Below are 26,784 nucleotides of genomic sequence, written 5' to 3'. Positions count from 1 at the left end.
TTATATTTCATATTTGACTAACTTTATACCCGTGAGTCAACAATAAACAACATTTATATTGAATCTATGTACAAATTTAAAAGAGTACAAATAAGATCTGATCATTAAAAATTGTCAAAAAGTTACTACCACTGCATATGAACTCAGGATTCGATTGTATCTTTTTATTATTAAAACCAAACAATCTTAATAGTTAGGATAAGGAAAATAAAATAAAAGGTAGGCACAGTTAAAGAAGGTTTAATTTCTTATTGGTGAAATTTTCAGCTAGTATCACTTTCACAATTAAGAAATATTTAATTAAATATAAAAAATACCCATACATGGTAGATTAATCACACCTATCGATTTAGGAACAACTCCGTTAGCTGAACAAACATTTCTCATTCTTTAAAAAAACAATAAGTAAATAAAACACCGCAAAAGAATTTTCCTCTCTCTCTCTCTCTTTCTCTTTCAATACAGAAAAAGAAACAAGTAAAACTCGAGTTATGACAAGGATTTGAAAACGAATGTAACATATACGAGTCCTAAAGACTGGTACGCGTCAATCTGCCATTCTAAACGTTAAGGAACCTCCGAACCAACCCTTAAATTATCATATAGAAACACAGCCAATAAGTACAAAGTGAGAAACAATTGTTAATCCCAAACAACTGACAAATTTTACCACATACATTATCTTCAGAGTATTCTCATTGTCTGATTTCCTATTCATTTCATTTAAGCTTAATCAAATGTGTATTTATAAAATTGAACATTCCATGAAGGATATAACTATCCTATTGTCTCTTTTGGAGTTTAAATGAAAGAAAAAAATTATTTTCAAGTTTACATTGATTGCTTTATTAATTAAAGTACTTAAGTAATAATGGATTTTTGTCCACGTTCGTCAATTTTATTTGAATTTTTTGTATATTAGTAGATGTATTTATTTTATTTTTGATATACTTGTAGGTTATGTACTTCTAAAACTTTTGTTAGAAAGATAGAAAAGTTTGAACTTTGCCAGCAGTTTGGGACAGACTACAAAATAAATACAATAACTACTAGTAAGAGAGATTGGCTTCTTTAGAATGGTCGCGGGCGAGGCTCAAAGTAAATAAACTTTTCAGCGAATCGTTCACAATTGGCACTAACGTTTATATTTTTTATTTCAAAAGTAACACGGCTCCGATATTTTTCTCACTATTTCACGCCAGTATACTCCTCTTGCACACAAACTAGAGCAACTCGCGGCAATGTCAGTCACTCAGTCACGACGGGGGAGGTGGGCAGACTACTAGCGGCGGTTGTAGGCATTCTGTCCACCCCGGTTGGGTGGCCCTCCACCCGAACTTCTGTTGTTGTATGTGTTCGTTCTGTTGTTGGGACCTTGTGGACCGCCAGGGCCACCACTGCTGTTCCTGTTCACTCCCCCGGGGCCGCCGCCCATACCTCTTCGTTGACTGCCGTTGTCGCCTCGGCCGCTCCTGTTGTCTCGGTTGTCTCTGTTGTCTCTATTGTCCCTGTTGTCGCCTCCCAAGGGACGACCGCCTCCGTAAGACGGACCCTTCATCTTTTTTTCTTCAACGTTCAGAACGATGCCGGTTTTATCATCTTTTGGGTAGTATATGGGCTAAAAAATAGTTACTAGTTTAAAAAAGACTTTCATAGATATTTGTGTAAAAGGCACTTTACACTGCAGCAATACAGTACAATTATTATTTTTGCTGTCTTGCCAGTCGCTTCACTTGATGCAATACAATTTACTACAATAGAAATGTCGCTGGCACTTTTCATAAACATAATTTTAATAATAAAATGCATGTCATTAGCTTTGCAAATATTTAAAAACCTATTTTTTTTTTAATCTATGTAATAAGTGATAAATTCTTACATAAAAAGGAAAAATCAAAAATTTTGCAGTGATTTCATAATGGGTTTAAGTTGTTAGATAGGTGAAACTGGAAAAATAGCAGCTATTACGAAATACGCAGAAGTTATATATAATAATAAGGAAATTAAGAGATAAAAGGGAATTGTTATGTATGAAATCTGTTATCTATCATCGAAATTTGCAAAAAAATATATATTGAAATTTAAACTAGAAAAAGGAAGAAAAAGTGCAAGTCATTAACAAATGTCTATTATAACAAGTTGAACACATTGAATAATGATATCTCCATAAATAACGATGCTAATGACGTGAAATTGTAACCAATGAACAACAAACGCTTGCCTGTTAACTCCATATGTCCAACTTAGTGATATTTCATACAGGGTGTTTTAAATTTGGCTGCCAACATTCACAATTTACAGTTGCTTACTTTAAACAGAAAACCCTGTATTTTATTACATTTTCTGATGTATTTTTAAAGTATTTTTAGACAAAAATTAATAACAATAAACCACTGTGGGCAATGACATAAACGAAATTAATGTTTTGGGTTATTTTTTACGTCCTCTCCAAATGCCTTCATTAGAGATTGTGGAAGACATATTAATTTGTCGACGAGAACAATTTTTATATCATTTGGTGCAACACTTTTATGCGTGATCAACAATTATGTAATCTTCCTAGAAGGGTACAATTCTGTAAATGGTTTTTTAATGAAGATCCAAGAGGATGAAAACTTCATAAAAAAATGGTATATTGTCTGATGAAGCCAAGTTTAGCAAAAACGGATTATTGAATTGACATAATTCCAATTTTTGGTCTAATTAAAATCCACATGTTAGTAAAGAACGTTATTTCAAAGATAGTTGGAGTTTTAATGTTTGTTGTGCAATAAAAGACGATAAATATTGGCATTAAAATTGTATAATGAAAATTTAGATGGTGGAAGATATTGCCACCCTTTAGAAAAAGCCATACGACCGGCGTTACATACTTTAAGAAATGGAGAGGTTTCAGCTTGGTATCAGCAAGATGGAGCACTTCATCATAACTTTCCCCACTAAGGGTAATCAGTGTCCCTTTCGTTGGCCAGCTCACTCTCCTAAATTGGTTGTTTTTGGCATTTGCGGTTACATTAAATATCAGGTATTTTCCAAACCTGTTGCGACTGCGACAAAGAAAGATATGATGCAGAGAGTCTTACTTTATTTTATTTTTTGCGTTTTATTATTTCAGTTTGTAAGTTATCTAATTAAATTAATACAAAATACCTAATATTGCTCTGAAGCTATTCCGGTATAACCGGAAGTGCCACAATCAGAACATTAAATTGCAACTCAGCGTCATCCAAAACCTACAGCTTCGTAATTTCAGATTTTTAACTTAGCTGTATCCGCCATTACTTTTAATCAAAACTTCCGTTTTTGGTGTTGTGTCTATTTGAAATATTACATGGAATAGAAAAGTTGAAACATTACAATGGAACATACCTTCAGCGGCATTTGACAGCAAAAATCTATCTGGGGTGTGAGTGACAAAAATATCCGTCGAAAATTTAAACATCTATGGAGAAAGCAAACTATCTTTTGGTATTCATTTATAAATTGGTGGTTAAAACCAACGTAAGAAAAGAATCTCCTCCCGTCAGATGTGTACTAAAATGCTACTGGCGTGAACTCGATTAAACAGAGAAAAAGACTGATTTCAACATTTACAAAAAATTGACTGATTGAATAGATTAACTGATACATTTAAAATAGCCAATACATTTAACTTACTTTTGCTCTCAAACAATTCTCAACAGCTTGCTGGGTCTCATATGTGATGAATCCGTAATTGGGTGGTGCACGAGCACCAGGTGGTCCACCAGATTTGGGGGGTTTACTGTGGACTCTCAGGTCAATGATGTTGCCATAATCACTGAAGATGTTTCGCAGCTCGTCCTCGGTGGCATTGTGGGGCAAATTACCCAAGAACAATTGATTGACATCGTTAAAGTTTTGGCTTTGGGATCTTCGTCTTTCATCTAAAAGACAATTGTTATCATTGTTTTATATATTTGCAACGGTTTATAACTGTGAGACGCAAAATGAGTAAGAAACAGAAAACATTTTATTGAAAATTATTCAAGGGTTTATATACATTTCCTAAAAATCATATTATTAAAAGTGTTTGTCACAACCATTTATAATAATTGTCAAATATATAGCATTTTATTTTGTAGGATATAACTAGAAACATACATTTTCTAATAAAGACGTAGTACAATCGAGAAAAAATAATACAAAGGTAAACATAAAAAAACCCTTCATTGCCTTCGCAATGTAAAAGTGGTTTTAGGATTAATAGAATAAGTTAGATTTTACACACAGTTACAGACCAACTGTACAGACGGATTTGACAGTTGAAATGTGTAGTATGAGATATTACAAAAAGACTCATCTAGAGATTCATTAATTTTTTTTAGTGGAACTATTCTTAAATAAACAAAAAAAAGAACTATTATTTTGCGCGTTTTAAGTCAAAAATGTGTCTATGTATTTAGAGATTTGAGATCAACAGACAACTCTTTCAGGAAAAAAGATACACAAAATGAGATATGCTAAATTAAAATCGGTTAGTACACAAAAAAATATTGTAATGTTTTTGAATATCGTTAACCTTTCCCGACCAGTGCGGGATGTAGTTGTATCCGTCAAAGCGAAATTTCGTTATTAATTATATTTGGTCCCCGTATGTTTTATCTTTTTTTAATGTATCTCAGCGGCGCACCGAGGGGGGGGGGTTTTGGGGGTTAAAACCCCCCAGGACCCTATTTCGACACTGTTCCTTACACATTTTAAGGACTCAAAATGGAGGTAACCTCATAAAAAAAATTTTGGTGTCCAACCAAAACCCCCCCCCCAGAGGCAAATTCTAGGTGCGCTACTGATGTATCTGTTTTTGTACGCATTATTAATCGCAATATTTTATGTAAATTTTGTTAGCCAAATTAAGTAGTACTAAAAAATAACAACCTTAAGATGTTTTTATCCCACACTGTATAATAGTATATGGTTTAAGTTTCGTATTACATTTGGACTGTTAAGGTGGCTACAGACATAACTGCAAATTTGTGCAGCATACTTGTTCAATCTGTTTGTACAAGTATGCACAATTTGCATTTGGCTCCACACGTACAAGCATGCTTGATAAAAATAGATCTAGTTTAATAAAATATGTCTAGCTCGGACGACGATACGCTGGCTTTGACCGCTTTTGTTATTGTGAAAAAAAAAAAAAAAAGAAAATCCCGAATAAAAAAGCGTGCGTTGTGGTATAAACAATGGTTGATAAAAAGGAAAACCTATTCTCACATTAGCTTATTAAGTGAGCTGAAAATATATCCACGTGACTGGTACAATTATCTTAGAATGGATGAACAGACGAATTTAAACCTCTTGTGTCACCTTTGATTCAAAAGCAGGATACGATCATGAGAGAAGCCATAATACCACATGAAAGATTTCTTGTGACTAGAAGGAGTTATGAAGACCTGAAGTATTCAACTATTAGTGAATTCTTCATCTTCAACTTTTTTCTTTTGCCTTCTATAATTCGTCCGGAAGGAGTTTATTTTTTTAAAAACTTCATCCTTGTCGTCATTAACGTCATTAACCCATATTTTTCTAATAATATTTTGTATGCTGCATCCCTCTTTGCTTTGTTATGATAATCTTTGGATTTAATGTGCCAAAGACATGGCTGATTTTGGTATGCTTGAATAAACCCTTCCAATGATTCATGGTTAACCTTTTTGAGATCACTAGTTATGACGAAAATGACTCAAATGCTACCTCACAAAGCAACACAACGGACGCCAACTTGTTCAAGCTTGAAAATCTTGGGTACATATGTACCGTTTTGCTTGCGCAAGCGCGCTTAATTCAAGCATGCATAATTAAGATCCTTTCAATCCTCAAGCCTCTTGTACAATCACAAAGCTTGCACCAAATTTCTGTACAGACACTCAAGCGTGCTTGTACAAAAAGATTGAACAAGCGTGCTGGACAAGCTTGCATGTGTGTCTGTAGCCGCCTTTAGGCACACAACCTGTGTTCCAAGGTCAGGCCTCACGAGTCGTTTGCTTGCTAGTCATTGAATTACGGATCGTTACTCTCCATCTTGTCAGTATGTCAGTTGCCATCAAGACGTCAGGTGAAAACTACGTACGTGTGAATAAAGAAAAGTTTCATTTTATGTTGTGTAATTACAATGCCGAAGAGGCTACTTGATCTGACTAAAGATTGTGATAAAGAAATAGCCCTATAATGGCCGAAAGAATCGAATGTCGACTCCATCAGCGATACTGATTCGGAAACTTCCGAAATCGATGATTTACTGGAAGTTCAAAATGAAATCGAAAGTGGTGAAGAGATGAGAATATTATTTGTGTGGCGTATAATATAAGCTAACAAAATAACTTTACTTTCAGTATGACTCTGGGCATGGTGAATATTAGAAAGGTAAGAAATGCCCAATTTACTTCAAGAGGCGGTGTCACGTGGTGCAAATTACTACCGGAAATAACTAGACGCATCTCTATTAACATAGTAACTCAGACCAGATTTGAAAATCACGAAATGTTGACAGTTTACTCGAGTCTTTCAAGCTATTTATGAGTGAGGAACTAATAGATATATATTGGCATTGGGTGAGGAACTTATAGATTGTAATTAAATAAACACATTAAATTTCGTAAAAACTATGCAACCGATCTGGCCCACCTTTTGCACACAATTCAACCAACCTTAAGTTCAGTTGCATTTACACAAATTTAAATAAATAATAAAAGTTTTAACAATATTCAAAAATACCGATTTTGTTTATCACCCGATATTAATTTAGCATCTCATTTTGTGTATCTTTTTTTTCTGAAAGAGTTGTCTGTTAACGTCATATCTCTAAATAGACAATTTTTTAAGTTATGAGCAAAATAATTAGTTTGGCGTATTGATTGTTGACTTAAAAAAATTATTAATTTTTAGTAACTTGATTGGTCTATAAATAAAGAGTCCAGATATAGAAATTTAAGCCAGATTACAACCATTAAAAAAGTTTTAAACTAGAAAACAAGGAAACATATTTTGTTGCTTTTTAAAAGGAAATAATGGCCTTACCAAATATCATATCATCATTTCCCATGGTTCTTCCTCCTCCCATGCTGTTTCTTCCTGAATCTTGCCTGTTGGGCATCCTTTGCTGCTGGCCTGGCCTTGGCCCTCCGCCAGAAACATTGCGATTATTTGTATTGTTCTGATTAGTGCGTAATCCTGAGTTCTGGTATCCTCCCGAGGCTGGTGGAGACGCGGGACGAATCAAATTCTGAGACATCGGCATAGCTGATGTCTGAGATGGCGGTGAAGAGTAAGGTAGACCAGGACCTGATTTTAATAGGTTCGCATAGGTCTTGGGTTCATTGGAAGCTGGGAAAGCGTCTTTATAATCGTTTTCATAACCTAAAAGGCTAAATCTAGTTACTTTTATCTAAAACATTGTAAATAAATACTTACCCGCTTCAATGATACCAATATCTTGTTCCTGTTCAATTTCTGGTTGTTCTGGGTAGCTGTTGTCCAAAGGTTCTTCAACCAAATCCTCCATGGGTGGTTGAGGTTCTTCGATCGGTGGTTGTTGTGGGATTGGTGCTTGGCCGAGTCCTTGTTGCATAGCCGGAAGAGGAGTTCCGATTCCTTGAGTTTGGGGAGCAGGAACATGAGTTGGGACTTGTCCTATCAAAAACAAATAAAGGTTACATACGTTTCCAAGCGTTTCTGACAAAATGTATATAGATAAAAAGTATATTACCTTGCATAACATTAATTTCATCTGGATGAATAGCTCCATTGACAGTTGGTACCGGTGGATTCATTACATGTGGTGGAGGTTGCTGGTTGTGGTGAATTGGTACAGCCGGAATACTAGGCTGCAACTGACCTGCATTTGGATTATAGTATGGAGCAATAGCAGCCTGAGTTATTGTTGGTTGGTGTTCAACAATCCCTTGCCTACAGAAAAAGAGACTATTATAGTACAAAAAAAACCTTGGTTGATAATATTTCTCTGGTTTGCCACTAAATATAGCATAATCACTCACCCAGTGGAAACTTCTTCCTCAGGTTCAGAATGAACGCCATCATCACATTCCTCGTCGGAAATGATCTCATCTTGGTAACGGAAAATGTCATTATGAACGTAGAACTTCTTGGGAGACTGAGCCGCCAACACAAACGTCTGGGTGAAACGGCGCATAGGCTGGCCTGCATTGGACAGCTCTCCAGTCACTTGAACAACCACACCATTGCCAAGAGTAGCCTAAATAAAACACATGTAATCATAAGATTTTGTGTGACTCGGAAGAGAAATTGGTAAAAATGGAGAAATAAAAAATTAAGACAGATCAATTTTTGATGAAAAAAAAAATTGAAAAACGAAAATTCTTGCAAATTTAATAGCTTTATAGTCAAAATAAAACGTAGAGTATTATTAGGAAAGAATATATTAACAAAAATATATTCATATTTATATTGATATAAAGAATAGTTTTTGTATGGTGGACAAGATATTCACCTGAGAGTCGACCTGGGTGATCTTAGCATGACAGTCCCGGAAGTTCAACTGTTGAATTTTCTGATGGATTTGCTTTTGACCGATGACAGGGCTGGTTTCACGGTTTGGTGGGTCCAATCCGCCATGAACAAACGATGATTGATGGTTATAGAATCTGGAATACAATAAGTACTTTATAAAAGACAAATTTTTATCTATTTGAATTATTATAAGCAATGAATAGACGAACACACTGTTCTGAAACTACTCTTTTTATTGGACAGACAACTATTTGAATCTTTTAGAGTTGGGTATATAAAGCAACAATTAACAACTTTTAAATATGTAGAAAAGACAGTTAAGATTTGATTTCACGTATAGTGCGTCTACAATTCGCTTATAGGTATTTAGTCCTTGCAGGATGCATCAGAGTTACTGAGTAAGAAGCCCTGAACGTGAAATCAAATCTTTTCCGTTAAAGGAAGTAATAATAAAATAAATTCCTAAAGACGCATATGGCGACATTTAAGAATAAAACAAAAAGTAAAACATCCGAAAATTTCTACTTGTTCGCAACCAAAATTCAGATTCTTACGTAAATCTGTGCCTTCTACAATTTAAAAATCAAGCAGACGATGAATAGAGAGACATGGATTTCTTGCTTGGATGAATCGATATAATGTAGAATGCAATTTTAGATTCCCCATGTCAGTCCATTCATCGTCTGTCTGCTTTGTAAATTGTAGAGGGCGCAGATTTAGGTAAGAATCTGAATTTTGGTTCCAAACAAATAGAAATCTTTGGATTTGTATGTCCTTCCCTATATGAATATGTCTCCGCATTTTTTTTGATAAGTAAAAAAAAGTGGTGAGGTTTTACAGTAAAAGTAAACAAAGGAAGTAAGTAAGGAAGAAAGTAACAATAGGAAAGTGGTACATAGCCAAGGGACGCAAATTATCTTTATTTATTTATGAAACGAGAAAAAGATTTGGGATATTACACAACTCCTTGATCTCTAATAGAGCGAGTAGCTCAAGCAACTGGTGCCTTGGAAAGTACGGTGAAGCGGGGTAATTAAGGAAGGTAACAATAAACCAAGGTATCAAAGTGGTCCTAATTTATTTAAACAATTTTTTTAAACAAATTGTATAATTTTTGTTTTTGGTCCGGACAATTTTTTTTAGGTTTATTGGACCATTCTGAACTGAACAAAAAAGGTTTGTTGTAATTTTCTTTTAAAGTTAATCGTTTTCGATTTATAAACAATTTAAAATAGAAAAAAAAAACGAAAAATTACCATTTTCAAGCTCAAAACGCAAGTAAAAAATATTTTTAAATTCATCAAGTGCCTAAATTTAAGTTCAAACCTTGTTCTATCAGTTTCTGATAGAAGTATTTTGGGCTTATTTGATTTTAAAACGTTGTTTTTTAGTTGTTAATGAAGATCATATTATAGCAGAATGGGCGCTCATTTGTACAATGAGAATTCAAACTAGGAACAATTTGTAGCAAATCTTGTCTCTGTATTTACACGGCAGCCCGTCCGAACAACGATTTAAAATCAAATAAGCCCAAAATACTTATTGGCAACTGATACAAACTCAGTTTGAACTTGAATTGAGGCACTTGGTAAATCCAAGAATAATATTTTTTATCTGTTCAGGCCAAAAAAATTTATTTATACAATTTGTTTAAAAAATTGTTTAAATAAACTAGGAAACTTTTCATATAAACTTTTCATGAAAAAACATCATGGGAATATTTTTCCGAACGAACCTTCGCCGCATATTTTGCTGAATTTCAAATCAAAATCGTATTATTGAGAATATGTATTAAATGTATATTATCGTATTTTCTCTCGGAGAATTTGTTTAGTTCTTCAAAGGTTTAACTGCAATGTAAACAGCTACACATTTCTAAACATTTTACATCTTTACACAGTAATTTTGTTCGAAAACGAAGACGCAGAGAAAGTCGTAAAATTTTATTATGACAACATCTTTCGGTGTGAAAGATAAAATGAATGCTTCGCGCTGACTAAGGAATGTTCAAGCTTAGATAAACATAAGTGTTTATTGGAAATACTCGACATAATCATAAGTTGTACTTTATACTATAAAAAATAGGTGAAAATCCGACCAGGTCGTATGAAATTAAAATAGCTCATGTTTTTATTAGAATTCATTTATTTTTAAATAGTTAAGAGATCACAAATTCAATTCCAGACAAAAAGGACTTCTACCTGAAAGACCTTATAAGTGAACCATGCTACTCGTTATGAACAATATTTGGATCAGAAATAGTAAAGATGAAAAATAGACTACCAAACAACAATAGATAAAAAAAAGAGCGAGAATGAGAAAGAAGTAAGTGAACCACTATACTCGTTATGAATGATATCACATCAAAAAATCGTAAAATAATACAAAAATGTCGAACACAGATACAATATGTAATTAAGAATCAAAACAAATAATATAGGACAACAAAACAATTGGATTTATACAAAAACACGGACGGAAACGGTGTTTGGAAGAAATAAACTATTAAATAATTGAGATTAATAATTGAACCGAATAAATGAAGGAATCTATCAAAAGAATTTAAATGAAATATGTTTTTTAACAAATAAAGAGAAGCCATGCCATAACCCAAAGACCAAAACTTATAAGATAAGACCAATAGTGATGAATCGTTTAGACCAGTGATTCCCAAAAGGTGGTCAGGGGAACGCTTCCATGTAAAGATTATCAAAGTTAGGATAAAGATGTACTAAAAACGCACGCAACTGATAGCACAATTTGATTTTTCAAATATTTCTGGCATAAGCGACCATATTAATTCATTTGGTATAATTAGGAAAATATTATTCAACAATTCGTTATCATGGATTCATTAATTCACAATACCGAATCAGTGAAGTATCACCACTATGAATGTTGACTACTCTGAGTTTGCATAACGACAGCCCGGGGATTCCACTCTGGGTCTGGGATTTCCGCACTTGACTCGATCGAGTACGAGTTCTCCATTTTTGTATCAATAGCAGTGTTAGTGTTGCCAACCAAAAAGCAGCAAAAATGAAACTTTAATGATATACAACTACTGTTAAATTTACAGCAAATTGCCTTTAAGGAATTTCTGGGAATTATAAAGTAAATAAAGTCAAAATAAAAGGATTTAACCCTTAACTGGTATGGCAGGGTCAAATTTGACCCTATTGGAAATTCTTTTGTAATTTTCGGAAAAACTAGGCGATATGGCAACATACCATTTGAGGTATTCTTTCAAGGCGTGCAACTGCTTCAGTTCCGCTATCAGTCGCCCGCAAGCAATTAGTGGCTCCACGTGAATATTGTGAATTGGGTCAGATTTGACCCTGCCATACCGTTAAAGGATAATTTCTCGTTTTCGGGTAAGAAGCACAATACTGTTATTTTTCCAGAAAAAAATACAATTTTGTTTGTTCTTTCAATTTAGAGTTGTGATCGAAGTATAATATGTCGAACGTGCGTGACAAAAGGGCGCCTTTGACACAAAAGGAAATTGAACATATTGCTGAAACTTTATGGGATACCGACAACGACCTTTCCGATGCAGAGACGATTGTTAGTGATCACGATACGGATAGTGACTACAATGCTGATAGTGAGAGTGAAGATGAAGCTGTTGATGGCAGTGATAGGCACTCTGTCGAAGAAGTTAGCTTATCTGTTGAAAGTGAAATTGTTGGGGATGAAAGTGGCTATTTCTACGGAAAAAATAGAAAAAAGTGGGCGAAAACGCCACCTGCGTCTAGCCGTACTCGCGTCACCAACATAGTGTCGCATATTCCTGGCCTTTCGGGACCATGTCGGACCAATAAGCCAACTACACCCTTGCAGGCGCTCAGTTTTTTTCTCGATGGATACATTATAAATGAAGTTATCGCAAGAACGAATGAGAAAATAACTGAACTGCAGGCAACCTATGGCGATCAGGCCTTGTCATGTCAGTTTATTAATCATGTCGATGAAGTAGAAATGCGAGCATTTCTCGGTCTTCTCTATCTAGCTGGAGTGTTCAAGTCGAGTCACGAGGACATAAATTCGCTTTTTGCAACAGATGGAACAGGTCGTGACATTTTTCGTGCAACAATGACTCTAAAGAGATTCAGTTTCCTGCTAACAGCCTTAAGATTTGACAATCCAGCCACTATACGACAACGTATTGAAGACGGAGATAAACTTGCTGCAATTTCAAATTTATTTTACAGATTTATTGGAAACTGTAAGATAAACTATTCTTGTGGGGAATACGTAACCGTGGACGAAATGTTGGTTGGATTTCGGGGAAAGTGTAGGTTCCGTATGTTTATAAAAAGCAAGCCTGTGAAATACGGACTAAAAATATTGTGTTTGTGTGACGCTCGTACACATTATTTGATCAATGCTTTTGTATATACGGGCAAAGATGAAAATAGGGCAAATCCAAAGAAGCTATCTATTCCAACCCAAACTGTGCTAACTTTGATTGAACCAATAGCAAATTCGAACCGTAATATTACAGGGGACAATTGGTTCACGTCACTAGAGCTGGTTGAAGAATTGCAACGCCAAAACTTGACATACGTAGGTACTATTAGACGGAATAAAAGGGAGTTACCTAAAGAGTTCCTAGCTAGTAAGCAACGTGAACCACTTTCCTCGCTTTTTGGATTTACTAAGGATATAACAATTGCGTCATACGTTCCAAAAAGAAATCGCTCAGTTTGCATGATGTCTACAATGCACCATAATAACATGGTCGAAGAAGGAGCAAAGAAATTACCAGACATCATCTCCTTTTATAACCTAACGAAAGTTGGCGTTGATGTACTGGACCAAATTTGTGCCAATTACAAAGTAGGAAGACGTACTCGGCGTTGGCCTCTAACTTTGTGGTACCGAATGATGGACATCTCCGCCGCAAATGCAGGCATAATTTATAATGCTGCTAATCCAAATAATGAGATGGTTCGTAACCGTTTCCTTATTGATTTAGGGAGAGAAATGATCAACGAACACTTAGTTCGAAGAAGTCAAATGAAAAACATTCCTCGGGAATTGAAGGTAACCATAAGGCGAATCAGCAATATCCCAGATGAGGCCCCACGAAGCATAGATAACCCTCAACGTCGACAACCTAAGCGTGCCAGATGCTTCTTATGCCCTTACAGTGACAACAAACATCCAATTGTATGTGACGAGTGTAGCAGGCATATTTGCAAAGACCATTGCAAAACGTCCAACATGTGTACAAATTGCTCCGAACAATAAAATACTGCGCAAAATGTAGTTGTCAGAATTTTTGTTTATTATGTTTTTTCATGTTTTTAAGTATTTTTCCCTAGGTTTAGGTTTGTTTTGATTAAAACAATTCCGTTTAAAATTATTTTTAATTTTTTCTCTATTTTTTTTTACAGATAAGAAAAGCCATGTTAATTTTTATAAGTTTAGCCAGAAGTAGGCCAGATATTATTAAAAAGTATATGTAAACATTATTATTTATAATAAAAAGGATTTATATTCGATCTGAATGAAAATTTTTCTGTTTTCTATTTGCTGCATGCAAAAAAAGGCACAGGGTCAAATCTGACCCCGCCATACTTTAAGTGTAATTTTAAATCACCATACCAGTTAAGGGTTAATCAAAATTATTCATTGTATTACAATGGAAAAATTACTGATTAACATTTTCAATTTCGCGGTCTCAATGTATTCAGAATCATTTTTTTTTTATTAAAGTCGTTAATGCTTTTATTTGATTTTTTCATATGCACCTCAGTTGCAGCAAAACATTTCTTTACTTCGGCTGAAAAGTCTTTCAACGGCAGCGCTTTTGTTTGTGAGGCTTACTAAGACTATTTTTTTTCAATGTCGCATAATATTGGAAATGTTTGTGAACCATCTCCAATATTTTTTAAAAAAAAAAACCTATTTACACAATTGGTCAATTTGTGAGATTTCGTTGTTAAAGGGCAAGTCCGTATGACTTAAATTCTGCCATTCCCTATCAAGTTCAATTACATTATCTGGAGAAGCAGACAAATTTTCGGGAAAAATTAAGACTTAATCGGGATTGAAAAAAAAAACATGTACTTTTTAATTTTATACAAAACACATGTTTTGTTAACGGGAAGGAAGAAAGGTCCCATTTGGTCATATTCTAATGTTGGTAAAAATAATAACAAAAAATCAATGACTGCTAAATGTAAACTTATGGCTGAGCTAGTGCTGCATATGAAGAAACATATTCAATTTGTCTTGCCTCACGATGTTCGTTGGGTCAATTTTATCGGACTGCTTAGGAAGTTACTTGAAAAACTGGCCAATTTTATTTGACGTTTGCTCAAACAACAGAATAAGTATTGATAAAGATAAGCTTGTAAATGATACAAATTTAAAGACAAATGTCCAAGACTATTTAACAAAATTAAAGTATATTTTAGTTGCTTTGGACAAAGTCCAAAGAAATACTTGCACTATGGGAGAGGTTACAGAGATATGGCTAGAACTTATGGAAGCATTCGAAGACTAAACGTGGCGAATGGCGAAAATGGCGAATTTTTGGTAAGTTAAATAAATAAAGTCAAGGAGCGAATGAAAATGGCTTTGACCCAAGCTTATTTTTTGTAAATTTTCTTGTTCATTACTATAGTGGAAATAAACTTGTCAAGAGCAAGTCCATTCCAAACTACGTAATTGGCTAGGCAATGTCAAAGCTGCTAAGTTGGTATCAATTTTTAAAGAGCTTAATTCCATCACTCATGACGTGAGTGATCAGATATCAGATTAAGATTTCTATTAGACTGAAACAGTTTGATAAATTTATTAACTCTTGCATGCAAAATGTTTTAAGTTTTGAAATTTTTGTTGTATTTCTATTATTAATAAATAAATATGTATGTATATTAAAAATTTTGTATAATGTATTTTTCTCACGTTCTATGAGAATTTTTCTCATGTTTATTTATTATATTAATAAAAAAATATAAAAAAAAAACGTTTTTTTAAGTGTTTTATAAATATGTTTAAAACAAAAACTATTTTAAAGCTACAAAAATACCTAAAACATGTTTAAAACGGTTAATTAAAACAAAATGTTTAAAAAACAGCCCTGTCAGCAATAGAAGGAATATTCTTTTTTATTTTGGGGTCAACAATTGCCCCATAGTTTACCATCCTCAGACATTTCAATGCTTGGCGATCTCTGTCGTTAAAAGGAAATCTTTGTTTCATTTGTTTTGCGGCCTCTATATAAAACTCTATATACTTAGCAAACAAATCAAGTTTGGTGTCATTCCTCCAATGTATGGTAAATGATTTACCACATTTGTGAAATCTATACTAAATTCATTCTCAAGTTATTGATGAAATAAACAGAACTCACCGCGTGATATTCCAATCTGAATGTGACGAACGTCTTATCATTGACCACACGTTATAGAACTATCTTATAAGATATTAATCATGATAATAATATGAACATCTTATAATAATCACGTTCAGATTCGAATATCACGCGGTGACTTCTGTTTATTCCGTCAGTAACTTGAGAATGAATTTAGTATAGATCCAATATTTTCGCTTCTTTCATAACGTCTGCATTTCTCGTTTCACGTTTTTTGTCTTGGTAAGTTCTAAATATTCGTCACTGATAGAACCGTCAATGCTGAATGGTATATAACCAGAAGTGATTTATGAACTCCTCAAAAAGCAACTGGAGTCGTCGCATCCTCTTGCATCAGGACAGTGCCAGCTCTCGCACGGCTCGTATCACATCCGATTATTTGAAGGCGAAAAACATCCGATTTGCTGGGTCATCCTGCATATAGTCCTGTCTTGACACTGTGTGATTTCTTTGCGTTACCGAGAATCAAAAATAAACTATGCGCTAAACGTTTTAAGATGAGGCGGTCGAAGAATACAAAAATCTCAAATCTAAGATAATTATTTCGCACTAAGAAAAACAATAAAGCCTAAGTAAAACAATTTTATCTTGTTCATCCTATGACTCAGCATCTTCAAACTGTAGATCATGATCTATTGTATCAAACAATCGCTGTTCGCAAACATTCGCATTCATTTTTGTATTTCATTTTTATTCACTATAACTGAGAATAACCTGAAAACAAATACCTCCCTTTGTAAATACCAATACAATACTGAGTTACATCTCACGTTACGCCTAGGCTGACAGACCCAACCCACCCATTTCACGAAGCCCAGTCATCTGATTTAGTTATCATTATTCAAGGGTGTAGGTACTAATGTTTTAAGAATATACTATAATCAGTGGCGAGTAATTTAGAAAAGGTTTGAATTATATGAAAATTCCCAAGTGTACGGTCTGTCAGACTAGGCGCGGCCGGAGCAGGGTTAATAGTATATTTGAATACTTATAATACGGAAAATATGTATTTTAAGATTCAACTAAAGATAATAAATTATAATTGATAGAAGATCTCGTGTTTAATTGATCAAAATAAGAATGAGCCATCAGATGATGAAAATATCAAAAAAGAAAATTCACCTCAATATTCAAAAATCAAAAAATTTCGGGAGTCTTGGTCAAATGAAGTTGACTTTGGATAATGGTTAACTCGAGATCCTACTAATATTGATTTATAAAGCTAAATGCAAAGTCTGTTCTGCTACATTAACAGCTCAAATCGTGATTAAAAAAAAATATGCATAAACTTTATCTAAACCAATCACGAGTCAGTAATCATATTTTCAATAATCTGTTGATTTTAAATTGAACTTTTAATTATGCAATATGCGTTATGTAATGCAATAAAATTGAATTTGACGATTTTTTTTTTCATCTACTACATTTTTTTTCAAATTTACTATATGTTATCGTATGGCATTGACACAATAATCATCCCACTCTCCAGGGTTGGGAATAGTGTTGCCCAAATGCAAGAGCAAGACGAGACTTAGACAGTCTTGGTCTTGCGCCAATACACCTGGTCTTGGTCTTGGTATTGCACTCCCGGTCTTGGTCTTGCAAGTATTGCAGTTACCCATTATCCTATTGCTATTTATTAAACGTTACTTTAGATCTTAGAACAACGTAACAGAGTAAGTACATTGAATAACATATGAATAATACAAGCTTGAATTAACGTAGCCATAATAAAGACTAACCAAATTAATAAATGTCTTAAAAAACTGACACCTGGTGGGGTGGTTTGAAGCGACGATCTAAGCGATCCGTGCCTATGCTCTAACTAACTCAGCTATCTACCAGGCCCCACGGAAGTCAATCTGTTTCTTAATAAATGTTTGCATTTACTAAGCTTAAACGTGCTAAAACATGGTTAAAACAAAAAAAAAGCAAATTAATGACATAAGCATGCCTGTATTTTAAAGAACATTATCTGCCTAGAAAGGGATTGATGGACATGATGGGCAAAAAATCCACATACATGTATCAAGGGCACAGATTTTTAGGTGATAAGATAACAAACTATAATCCACTTATTAAAGCAAAATAAATGTTTTTACCAATCTTATCTTTACTTTTATATAAAAAACTAACTTGAAAAATAAAGAATAGTTAAAAAAGCAATGGTAATCAAAAGAAGTTATTTTAAAGTAATGAGATCCTACTTAATAAATACATTAATTTATCAAAATAAAGTAGTAGGTACATAATATGTAATTGGTAATAAGGTAATAAGTATATTTTTTTACATGTCCACTTTTTCTAGAGGTTATTAAAAAGCTTGTGATATCTCCACCGAATTTTGGTTTTTCGGGAAGAAATATTTGTAATTCCTGTTTGTGAAAAGATATTCGACGCTTCCTTAAATCTGACGTATTTCTGTTGATCAATCTCATTTCAACCTTTCTATGTAGGCACAATTTGGGATGCATGAATTATTTCGAAAAACTCATCAAATTTGCTTTTAGGGCTTTTAGATCTATAACTCCAACGCTCACTACTCGGACTAGAACTATTTGAATCTTTGTCCCTCATGTCAAATTGTAAACTTGTCACTCCGGGAACAACAAGGATTAGATGAAAAACAATTATTACATTAGATTCAAAGGAAAGCTCAATTGGGAATAAAGTTAAGTGATGTCGAAAAAGTAAACTTTTATAGTTATTTAATGTTCGTTACTATCCAATACCCTAAGTATCTAATAACAAACCGAGAATTATATTTTATACTTCGTTATTCTAAATACTTCGGTATTATGTTTACACGACATTATCTGTTATTAATTTGTCTCGGTACTTTTGAATATTAGGCGCGCCCTTTCAGCAAATTTTGTTTAACTGAATGATCTCATCGCACACTCAGCAGAAACAATTTATAGTCTTAGGCCGATAAGATTTGTTTATTTAGATTCCTCCTGACTAAATTATAATGGTAAAAAATTGAATTTAGTGGGTGTCTGTAACAATATTTTTTATTAGCTAGGGTGACATGTTTAAAAAAATATTGATATGATATTACTGTCGGCGTCGCAATGCAAGAATATTATTTTTATGATTATAGGGCGACTATTCTCAAAATATGGACAATTAATTTCTGAGCGAAGAAGTCGTCTGCTGGAAAAGAATGTACAAAATATTTTATTTTTACATTGTAATTATGACCTCTGAGCACGTGGTTTATGGTATTATTTGTAATGCGCATAAGTCCAGTTTTTCAAATTTTTATTACATATTTTTTTGCGTCTCATAAGTCTTTAAGCATATACCCGAACTACTATACTCGCTTAAACCACACCTCACTCACTTTTGGGCAACACTAGTTGGGAATACTGTATCGCTTTGATGATGGCCATTAATGAAAACAATTTAATAATATTGCCCCAGAAATAAAATAAAAAGAAATAGAAGAAATAGAAGCCAGTTAAGGAAAACCTAGAAAATGAGACATAGAGAATATTATAGAAGATTTGAAAAAACTTAAGGTAAGGAATTGAGTATAATAGTTGGTAGATATTGAAGTAGTTAAGAAAAAGTAGAGGTTTTTAAAGGATGTTCTTGTAATATTTTGTTTTACTGGCAATAAATAGTAATTTATTACAAATTCACAAATAAATTTAAAAATAAACTTCTATTCAAATATCATCAGTAATTGGTTTGTTTGTAATCAAGATCTCAACAAAATATAAAATTTCACACTAAGATTTTTATTATTATTACTTATTTGAATGAGTCACTTTCTCGATAATTTGTTAGGGTATAAATAAGTTTTTTAACAAAAAGAAATGGCTATAAATTAAATGGAGCATTCAAACTTATGAGTATAATATGAGAAATGACTCAACATTTTGATGGCATATTCCTTCTATAATATACTGAGTGACATAGAAATCAGAACACCCATTATAAATTAACACATTTTGAAAATCTTTTGTACAATTTACAGGGTAGCAAAATGAATAAAACAGGGGTAAATCAATTAATAATGTTTAATAATGTGCTTAATAACACACTCTTGGATGCACTTGGGCTCGATTCTGACAAAATGGTCCATATCCTCTTGGGGTATACCGTTCCATGTCCTAATTAACTCCTCCCGAATGCTCCGAAAGTTTTTAGGAGGGTGCTCTAAATTAAGTATTGACCCATCATGTTCCATATGTGCTCAGTTGGCGATAAATCTGGAGATCTCGAGGGACAAGGGCGAAAGATTGACTCCAGGATGTTCAAATAAGTCCAGGGTAACTGTCACAATGTGTGACTTTGCGTTATCTGTTGAAAAATTAGATGTTGAACAGTCTGAAGGTAGGATATGATATGAGGTTCCAGAATTTCTTCTAAGTATCGCTGAGCTGTCATGTTCCAAGCTGACGGAACTAAGGCAACTATTGTGAAATATTGCTGAAAGAACCATAATTATGCTCTTGTTTTCATTGACAATCTTGCTACTATGCATCAGTATCCTTCAACCTCTAAAAAGCATTTCCACAAACATTTGAAGTACTCATTGAACATCCAAAATATCTATTCTAGGAAATCCACACAAGATGCATAATTTAGCTTAACCAAACAATATTTTAATGTCTATATTCATTCTGATATTTACAGTTTGTTTATTTTGGTAAGTCCCACTGCCTAGTTTGATTTACAGAAAACTGAAAATTATAAATGAAGAAGTTACTTGATCAAGATGAAGGTTGGTCGATTTATTGTTTTGTATACCTTCATTTTCGATTTTTTGCTCAAGAATTTATTTTTTAATTATCCTTCCTTTAATTTCTACTTCTCTTTTTTCATTATTTATTCTTAATATTCTCAAATACTTTTCAACTTCTTCAAATATATGTTTTAATCTAATCTCGTTCTTTAAATTCTTTATTAAATCTGATTATTTTTGTTTTTCCTTGATTTATTATGGATCCCATTACTTTCCGTTCTGCTGCATATTCGTTTAATATCCGTTCCATTGCTTTTCTATTATTTGTTATTAGAACAATGTCGTCTATTGTAGTAGAGCAAAGATTATCTAAACGACCGCTTATCTGAAATCCCGACTCGCGCGTACTTACCTCCTCCCGCACTCGCGCACTTTTCATTACTTGTTAGTTGTATTAATATGTTAGTTACTTTACTTCTGAGTAGCCACTAGACAATAAATTGTCTCGTGACCGTAAACACCCGATTGAAAATGAATGACTAAACATAATCATGTTGTTCTTTCTATAAACGATAAATACGATATTAATAAATGGTTAGAGGAAAATGAATTTGCAATATCTAATGAATACAAAAGTTGGTAAGTCTACTGTTACAGATATAAAAAAAATAAAAGAGGAGCACAAGTAACTTTGTCCCACCTTGATTCTTCTGATGGATCCGCAAGTCATAAAACCAATAAGACTTGTCTCAAACACGGATTTATATATATATATATATATATATATATATATATATATATATATATATATATGATGCTGTATACAAGCAGCTTATTTAAAAAAGATCCCAGGGAGAACCTACTTCTGGTTTGATTCTGTGTGAAAAAGTGAAATTTAAGTCAAGACGTGGCATTCATGAGCTTCAAATACAAGGAGAAAAACTGTCTGCGGATTCATTAGCAACATATTCATGCAAAATCAAACAAGGAAATTACTGAAGTAAGAAAATTATGCCCTCAAAAATGTTCACAATGCAAATGAAGCAGGACTCAATTGGAAAGCTTTACAACATACAACTCTTGGCAACACCTGGACCTAGCTTGTGCTAATTCTACTGGCAGCCACCAATTGTCCATGCTTGTCACTGGTAAAAGCAAGAAACCACGTTGTTTTAAACATATGTCTGTGATGCCTATTACTTACACTTAGCAATAGAGTGCTTGGATACATAGTACAATTTTCATGGAAGAGTTTATAGAAATTTGTATACCCTCTGTTAAAGCCCATCAAATAAAAAATGGTAAAAGAGAGCAAACATTACTCCTTGATAATGCCCCAACTCATCCATTATGTGACATCTTAAATGAAAACGATGATTTAATAAAAGTCATGTTTCTTTTACTTAATGTGACTTCATTATTACAGCCTATGGATCAAGGCGTTATTAAGACTTTCAAATGGTATTATAGAAGAAAATTGTTACATTAGATACTTTTGGAAAAAGAAGAGGAGGGAGAAGAAAGCCTGATTAGAAATTATATAAAAAGATTGATTGTAAAGATGCATTCTACATAATTGGAGCAGTATGAAATAGTGTAAAAGAGCAGAACTCGAAAAAAGAATGGAATAAAATTTTGTGTTTAGTGGAAAATTCCGAAATTGAATATGTAAAAGAAAAACAGATGGGCTGGATACATTGCTAGGATGTCAGATCACGAATACACGAAGAGATTAACATTTTCAAGATCAGAGGGCACAAGAAGCAGAGGACGACCACGAATGAGATGGATTGATGATGTGGAAGAAGACCTACAGATTCTAAGGGTTAGAAGATGGAGGGAAGTTGCCAGGAATCGACAGGAATAGCGACTTCTTTGTGAGCAGGCCAAGATCCACAACAGATTGTAGAGCCACTTATGATGATGAAAAGAAAAGCAGGAAGATATGTCTTAAATGATAGATATGCTAATAACCTAAATAAATCCTCATTGATTCTATCCTCAAGATATTCATTGTCTATGTCAAAGTTAAGATGATTCAAGATTGACAGGCTGATAATTTGTTCTTTGTACCATTCTTCAGACATATTTTTTTCATCCCAATGTTTTTTTATTAAATTACATAGTTTTTCTCTTAATTCAACTCCACCATATTTTAGAAGTTCCCAATTTATGTCACAAAAAATATACATTTATTAAGCTTTTGGTAAAGTGATATAGCTTGCAAGACAAGATGAGATGAAAAACATTTCCATTCATATATCAGTGGCTATTACACAACAATATTAGTATGTATGTCTCTAGTGCATTCCCCTTGATACTTAATGGTAGAACATGAACAATTATGTATGTATGTATGTATTTATATATAAAATTTTTCATTTTAAACTAGCACAGAAAGATAGAATCACATGAAACTGTAAAAATAAGTATAGTTGAATATAGAAGTTGTTTAAGAACAATAGCAGAGAGAAAACATGTTTATCAGCAAAGAAGAATACAAAAGAAAAAGAAAAGACTACAAAAATGGAAGAGAAGAATTATGAAGAGTGAGTTTTAATAGGTTATAAAACCAAGGAAGATAAGATTCTTTAAAAACTTGTTTAAAAAAATGCACTCTTCTGGTAATCCCAGAATGTAATATTTACATAGATATCATAATTGTCAATTCCAATAAATACAAAAGATTTAATAAAGGGATAAAGTTGTATCATCATAAGATAAACCAAATTTCTAGGAAATCATGTTGCCTTAAAATGATGTATCAATAATCTTATCATATTAATTATGCTTTTATCTAACTAAATATTAAATGGTACTTGATGTTATCTTAGTATCTGTGGAGCAATAGTTTCATAACAAAAAGTATTTTATCAATTTGTTAATTAGATAATGTCCAAAATTAAATATCATCAACAAGAAAAACACAAAAATAAATGATAGATAATTAAAAATAAATGTGAATGTCTTTCTTATACATTTATATTAAATATTAGACCAAAAATATCTATTTAAGAAATATTCAATGTTATATTTTTGTTACCTAGAGTCAGAAGTTTGGGGAACAAAATTAGCAAAAACAGTAAAAAGAAAGAACAAATTAGAAAGCTAGCTACAAACAGAAAATATTATTGTAAAAAGGAAATATTTAATTTGAGGCCTTAAACTACACCAGAAAATACTTTAAAAAATTCTCAAATAGTAAAATTTGAAGATATTTCTTATAAGACCTTTTTGCATGACATATTTACTTTTTGGTTTATTCTGTACATACACACACAGCTGACACATTTACTGCTTTATATTATATATTTTTTTCTACAATATTTCCCTGAATATGTTAAAAGAACATTTAGTTTAGTATATCCACAAGACTCAATATTTTGATACAAATTCAATGTTTTATTGTATTCAATCCCCTAAAGACATAATGAATTTTCACAAACTATTTATAAGGAAAAGACACTTAAGTAATTTGGCTAAGAATTTGGTTTTGAAAATTAGTTTACAGATTTTGAAACTATTTAAACTTTAGCATAAATCTTAACTTGTTTTTTAATTACTGTTGTGACTTCTCTTCAATATTCATTATTCAGAGTGTATTTTTATACACCATTTTTGATAAACCAATTGTTAATTTATAAAAAGAGTCTACCCTTTTATTTTTTATGTTTACAAATGTTGGCTTGCTTCTCTAGTATTTTGGCTACAAGTCAGTAAGTTATTTACAATTTCTTTAATGAAACATATGTAGCCTTAATCCACACAAAAACATTTGCAATAAAGAATATCCTTTTTGGTAAAAATATGGATAACTATTGTAAAAAATATTCAGTGTATTATGAGTATGAGAGTATGATAAAAGTGTAATCAATACACACATGTATGCAAATATGACCTTCAAGGAAGGCACCAATAAAAAATGTGTAGAGAAATATTTAGGTAGGTGTATATATTTACTTATAACATCATTGTTGTCTACAAAACTTTACAAAAATGTATGACTTCATTAGACACAAGTTTATTACAAATATTAACAAAATTCCTAAGGTTACATTAATGCAATAGAGCCTTAAGGTTAAAAGTATTAAGACAACACTTTTAACTTACCTGTGAAGATGGGTGGGTGCTTTGTTTAACAGTGTGTAGTACTGCCTCACAAACTCTCTTCCTACACTTTGGGGTGATGGGGGAGCCTCCATTACCATTCCTAACGATTTGCTTTAACCGAAATAATTGCTGGACAAATAACCTGCAAACTGTAATGAAAAAAATGCAGATGGTACAAAAACATCACAGCACAAATGTTAGAATAAATTATTAGCTTACTTGCATTACCTAACAGACTCTTGATGTTAGTAAGGATTATAAATGGAAAATACACAAAACAAAGAGAATTCCAAGGTAGGAAAAATGTTGGTTTTATTCTCAGGTACACAAGAAAAAATGTCTAGAAAATTCCGTGGGTGAGTGAATGCGAAGTAATAAATATTACAGAAAACGTCGTATTCCAAAGCTAAAACTGTGTTTCTTAAAAGCAAAAACTATTTTCGATGTATTCATGGGTCACGATTGGACATTCCTGTCCATGTCGAAATAAAAACCGGCGTGGAACAGACTACAAGGCGTTAGTAAAAATTATATTTGCTTACCTTCGCAGATCTATCTAATGCTTATGATGGGAACAGTTTGAAAGTTTTATGTGTAAGAAAGAGTTTCGGCTTAGTTTTTAATAAAATTTAAACTGTTTTCAGACTATGCCAAAGAAGCAAAGCACACGGGTGTAAACTTCATAAATTGGCAAGTAAGTAAAGTTAGAGTTGGTGCTGTTAATTCATACTTTATCCGCATGAATGTCAGCGCCATCAAGGTCCTATCGTAATCTAGAACTTGGAGCACTTCCGTTTTCCCGCGCAGTACTTCAGGAAATTTCATTTAACCGCCACTTTCGAATTTTGTGACTAAAATTGGTATATAAACTACAAACAATATACTAAAATTTAAAATTAGATAGAACCAATTTACTTTATACTCAAAGCATTATTGAATAATAGTTTTATTAAGAAAGCTTGATATTTCATTATTCGTGTACATGGCTGGTGACATACATAGACCTAGTCAGCACCCCATCAATTTTGAGTATGTTTTTTGTTTATTTTTGTAAAATTTAAAATATAATAACATATTTTGTTGAATATTGACATGTAAAATATACCTTAAATCAAACATATATTTAAAGATATAAATAATTATTTTTCTTAATATTTAAAGATCTACGTTATATGCAACCAACATTATGCTTTGATACAAATAAAATTTTAAACGCTGCAAGCCATATTTATAGTGAATTTTATAGAATTTGTCGTAATTTAGGTTTTTGTGGGTTCAATACGTCAATTTCGAATATTTCACCTAGGCAATAATTTTCTGTTTTTATGTATCCCGGTATTTTTCCTACATTATTGGTGGTATACATTATAAGTGATTGAATGTTATTCTTTTTAGTACAAATTATTATATAGGTACATAGGTATACATATAATAGTAAACTGAAAACTGGAATTACCTGAAGCTCATTGTGTTTGCTGCCCATTGTTGTTTCCTGCACCCAGTCTAGAATCTATGTGCCCTGTAGAAGTTTGTACAGGTCTTTTGCTTTTTAGGTTCTAAATATACCAGGGTCTCCTCTTAGTTGTCCACATAGTTTTTGTTTTGCAATCACTTAATATATGTTTTACAGATTCTGGTTCCTTATTGCAGAGTCTGCAAGTAAGGTCTCCATCGTAAATGCCTATTTTATTCAGAAATTCTCTTACTGGTGCAAGCCCAGTCAATATTCCTGTTATGGAGCAGTTCCTCTGTTCTTTTTGTACCTACAGATCCATCTATTTGTGCATGTTATCCAAATATCGCGTAATGTAAAAATCTGGATAACGCTGTCAAATTGGTTCATAACTCACAACTATATAATTATTATAAACTCAACAAATATTGTCAAATATAACAAAAAAAAAACGAGAACATTTCTCCAAGCCATTTCTCTTCTAATAAATCCTTCGTAGACCGCCCAACCACCAGGATTCCAACAACCAACGAAACCAGTGCCTCCACCCACACCTAGAAACAAGTACTGAGGTAGAAGAGGTACAAGAAGTCATTGAAACAGGACTTTAGAAATATAACAACCCAC

General features: G+C 32.9%; 1 protein-coding gene across 1 annotated transcript; it reads right to left on the bottom strand.

Annotated features, from left to right (window-relative positions):
• Window positions 1-224: 224 nt before the first annotated feature.
• Window positions 225-25,438, bottom strand: rin (ras GTPase-activating protein-binding protein 2). The gene is made up of 9 exons (XM_072539492.1): window positions 25,247-25,438; window positions 24,705-24,853; window positions 8,489-8,642; window positions 8,016-8,233; window positions 7,727-7,926; window positions 7,432-7,650; window positions 7,039-7,377; window positions 3,658-3,905; window positions 225-1,618 (listed from the first exon to the last, which is right to left on the bottom strand). The coding sequence occupies exons 2-9, from the start codon at window positions 24,800-24,802 to the stop codon at window positions 1,283-1,285; spliced, it is 1,812 nt and encodes a 603-aa protein (XP_072395593.1). The 5' UTR covers window positions 24,803-24,853; window positions 25,247-25,438; the 3' UTR covers window positions 225-1,282.
• Between the last annotated feature and the right edge of the window lie 1,346 nt (window positions 25,439-26,784).

The sequence above is a fragment of the Diabrotica undecimpunctata genome, chromosome 1 (assembly GCF_040954645.1).
Source record: "Diabrotica undecimpunctata isolate CICGRU chromosome 1, icDiaUnde3, whole genome shotgun sequence".
Lineage (NCBI taxonomy): Eukaryota > Metazoa > Arthropoda > Insecta > Coleoptera > Chrysomelidae > Diabrotica > Diabrotica undecimpunctata.
Note: the sequence above shows the minus strand (reverse complement) of the source record. Positions and strands in the feature narration are given on the sequence as shown.

Bases quoted from the DNA above. Each gene is read 5' to 3' on its own strand.
- rin (XM_072539492.1), bottom strand. From the start codon at position 24,802: ATGGTAATGGAGGCTCCCCCATCACCCCAAAGTGTAGGAAGAGAGTTT. The intron at 7,927-8,015 runs GTGAGTGATTAT...CTTTTTCTGTAG, and splicing joins GAGGAAGAAGTTTCCACTGG to GCAAGGGATTGTTGAACACC. The intron at 1,619-3,657 runs GTAAGTTAAATG...ACTATTTTTTAG, and splicing joins AGAATTGTTTGAGAGCAAAA to CCCATATACTACCCAAAAGA.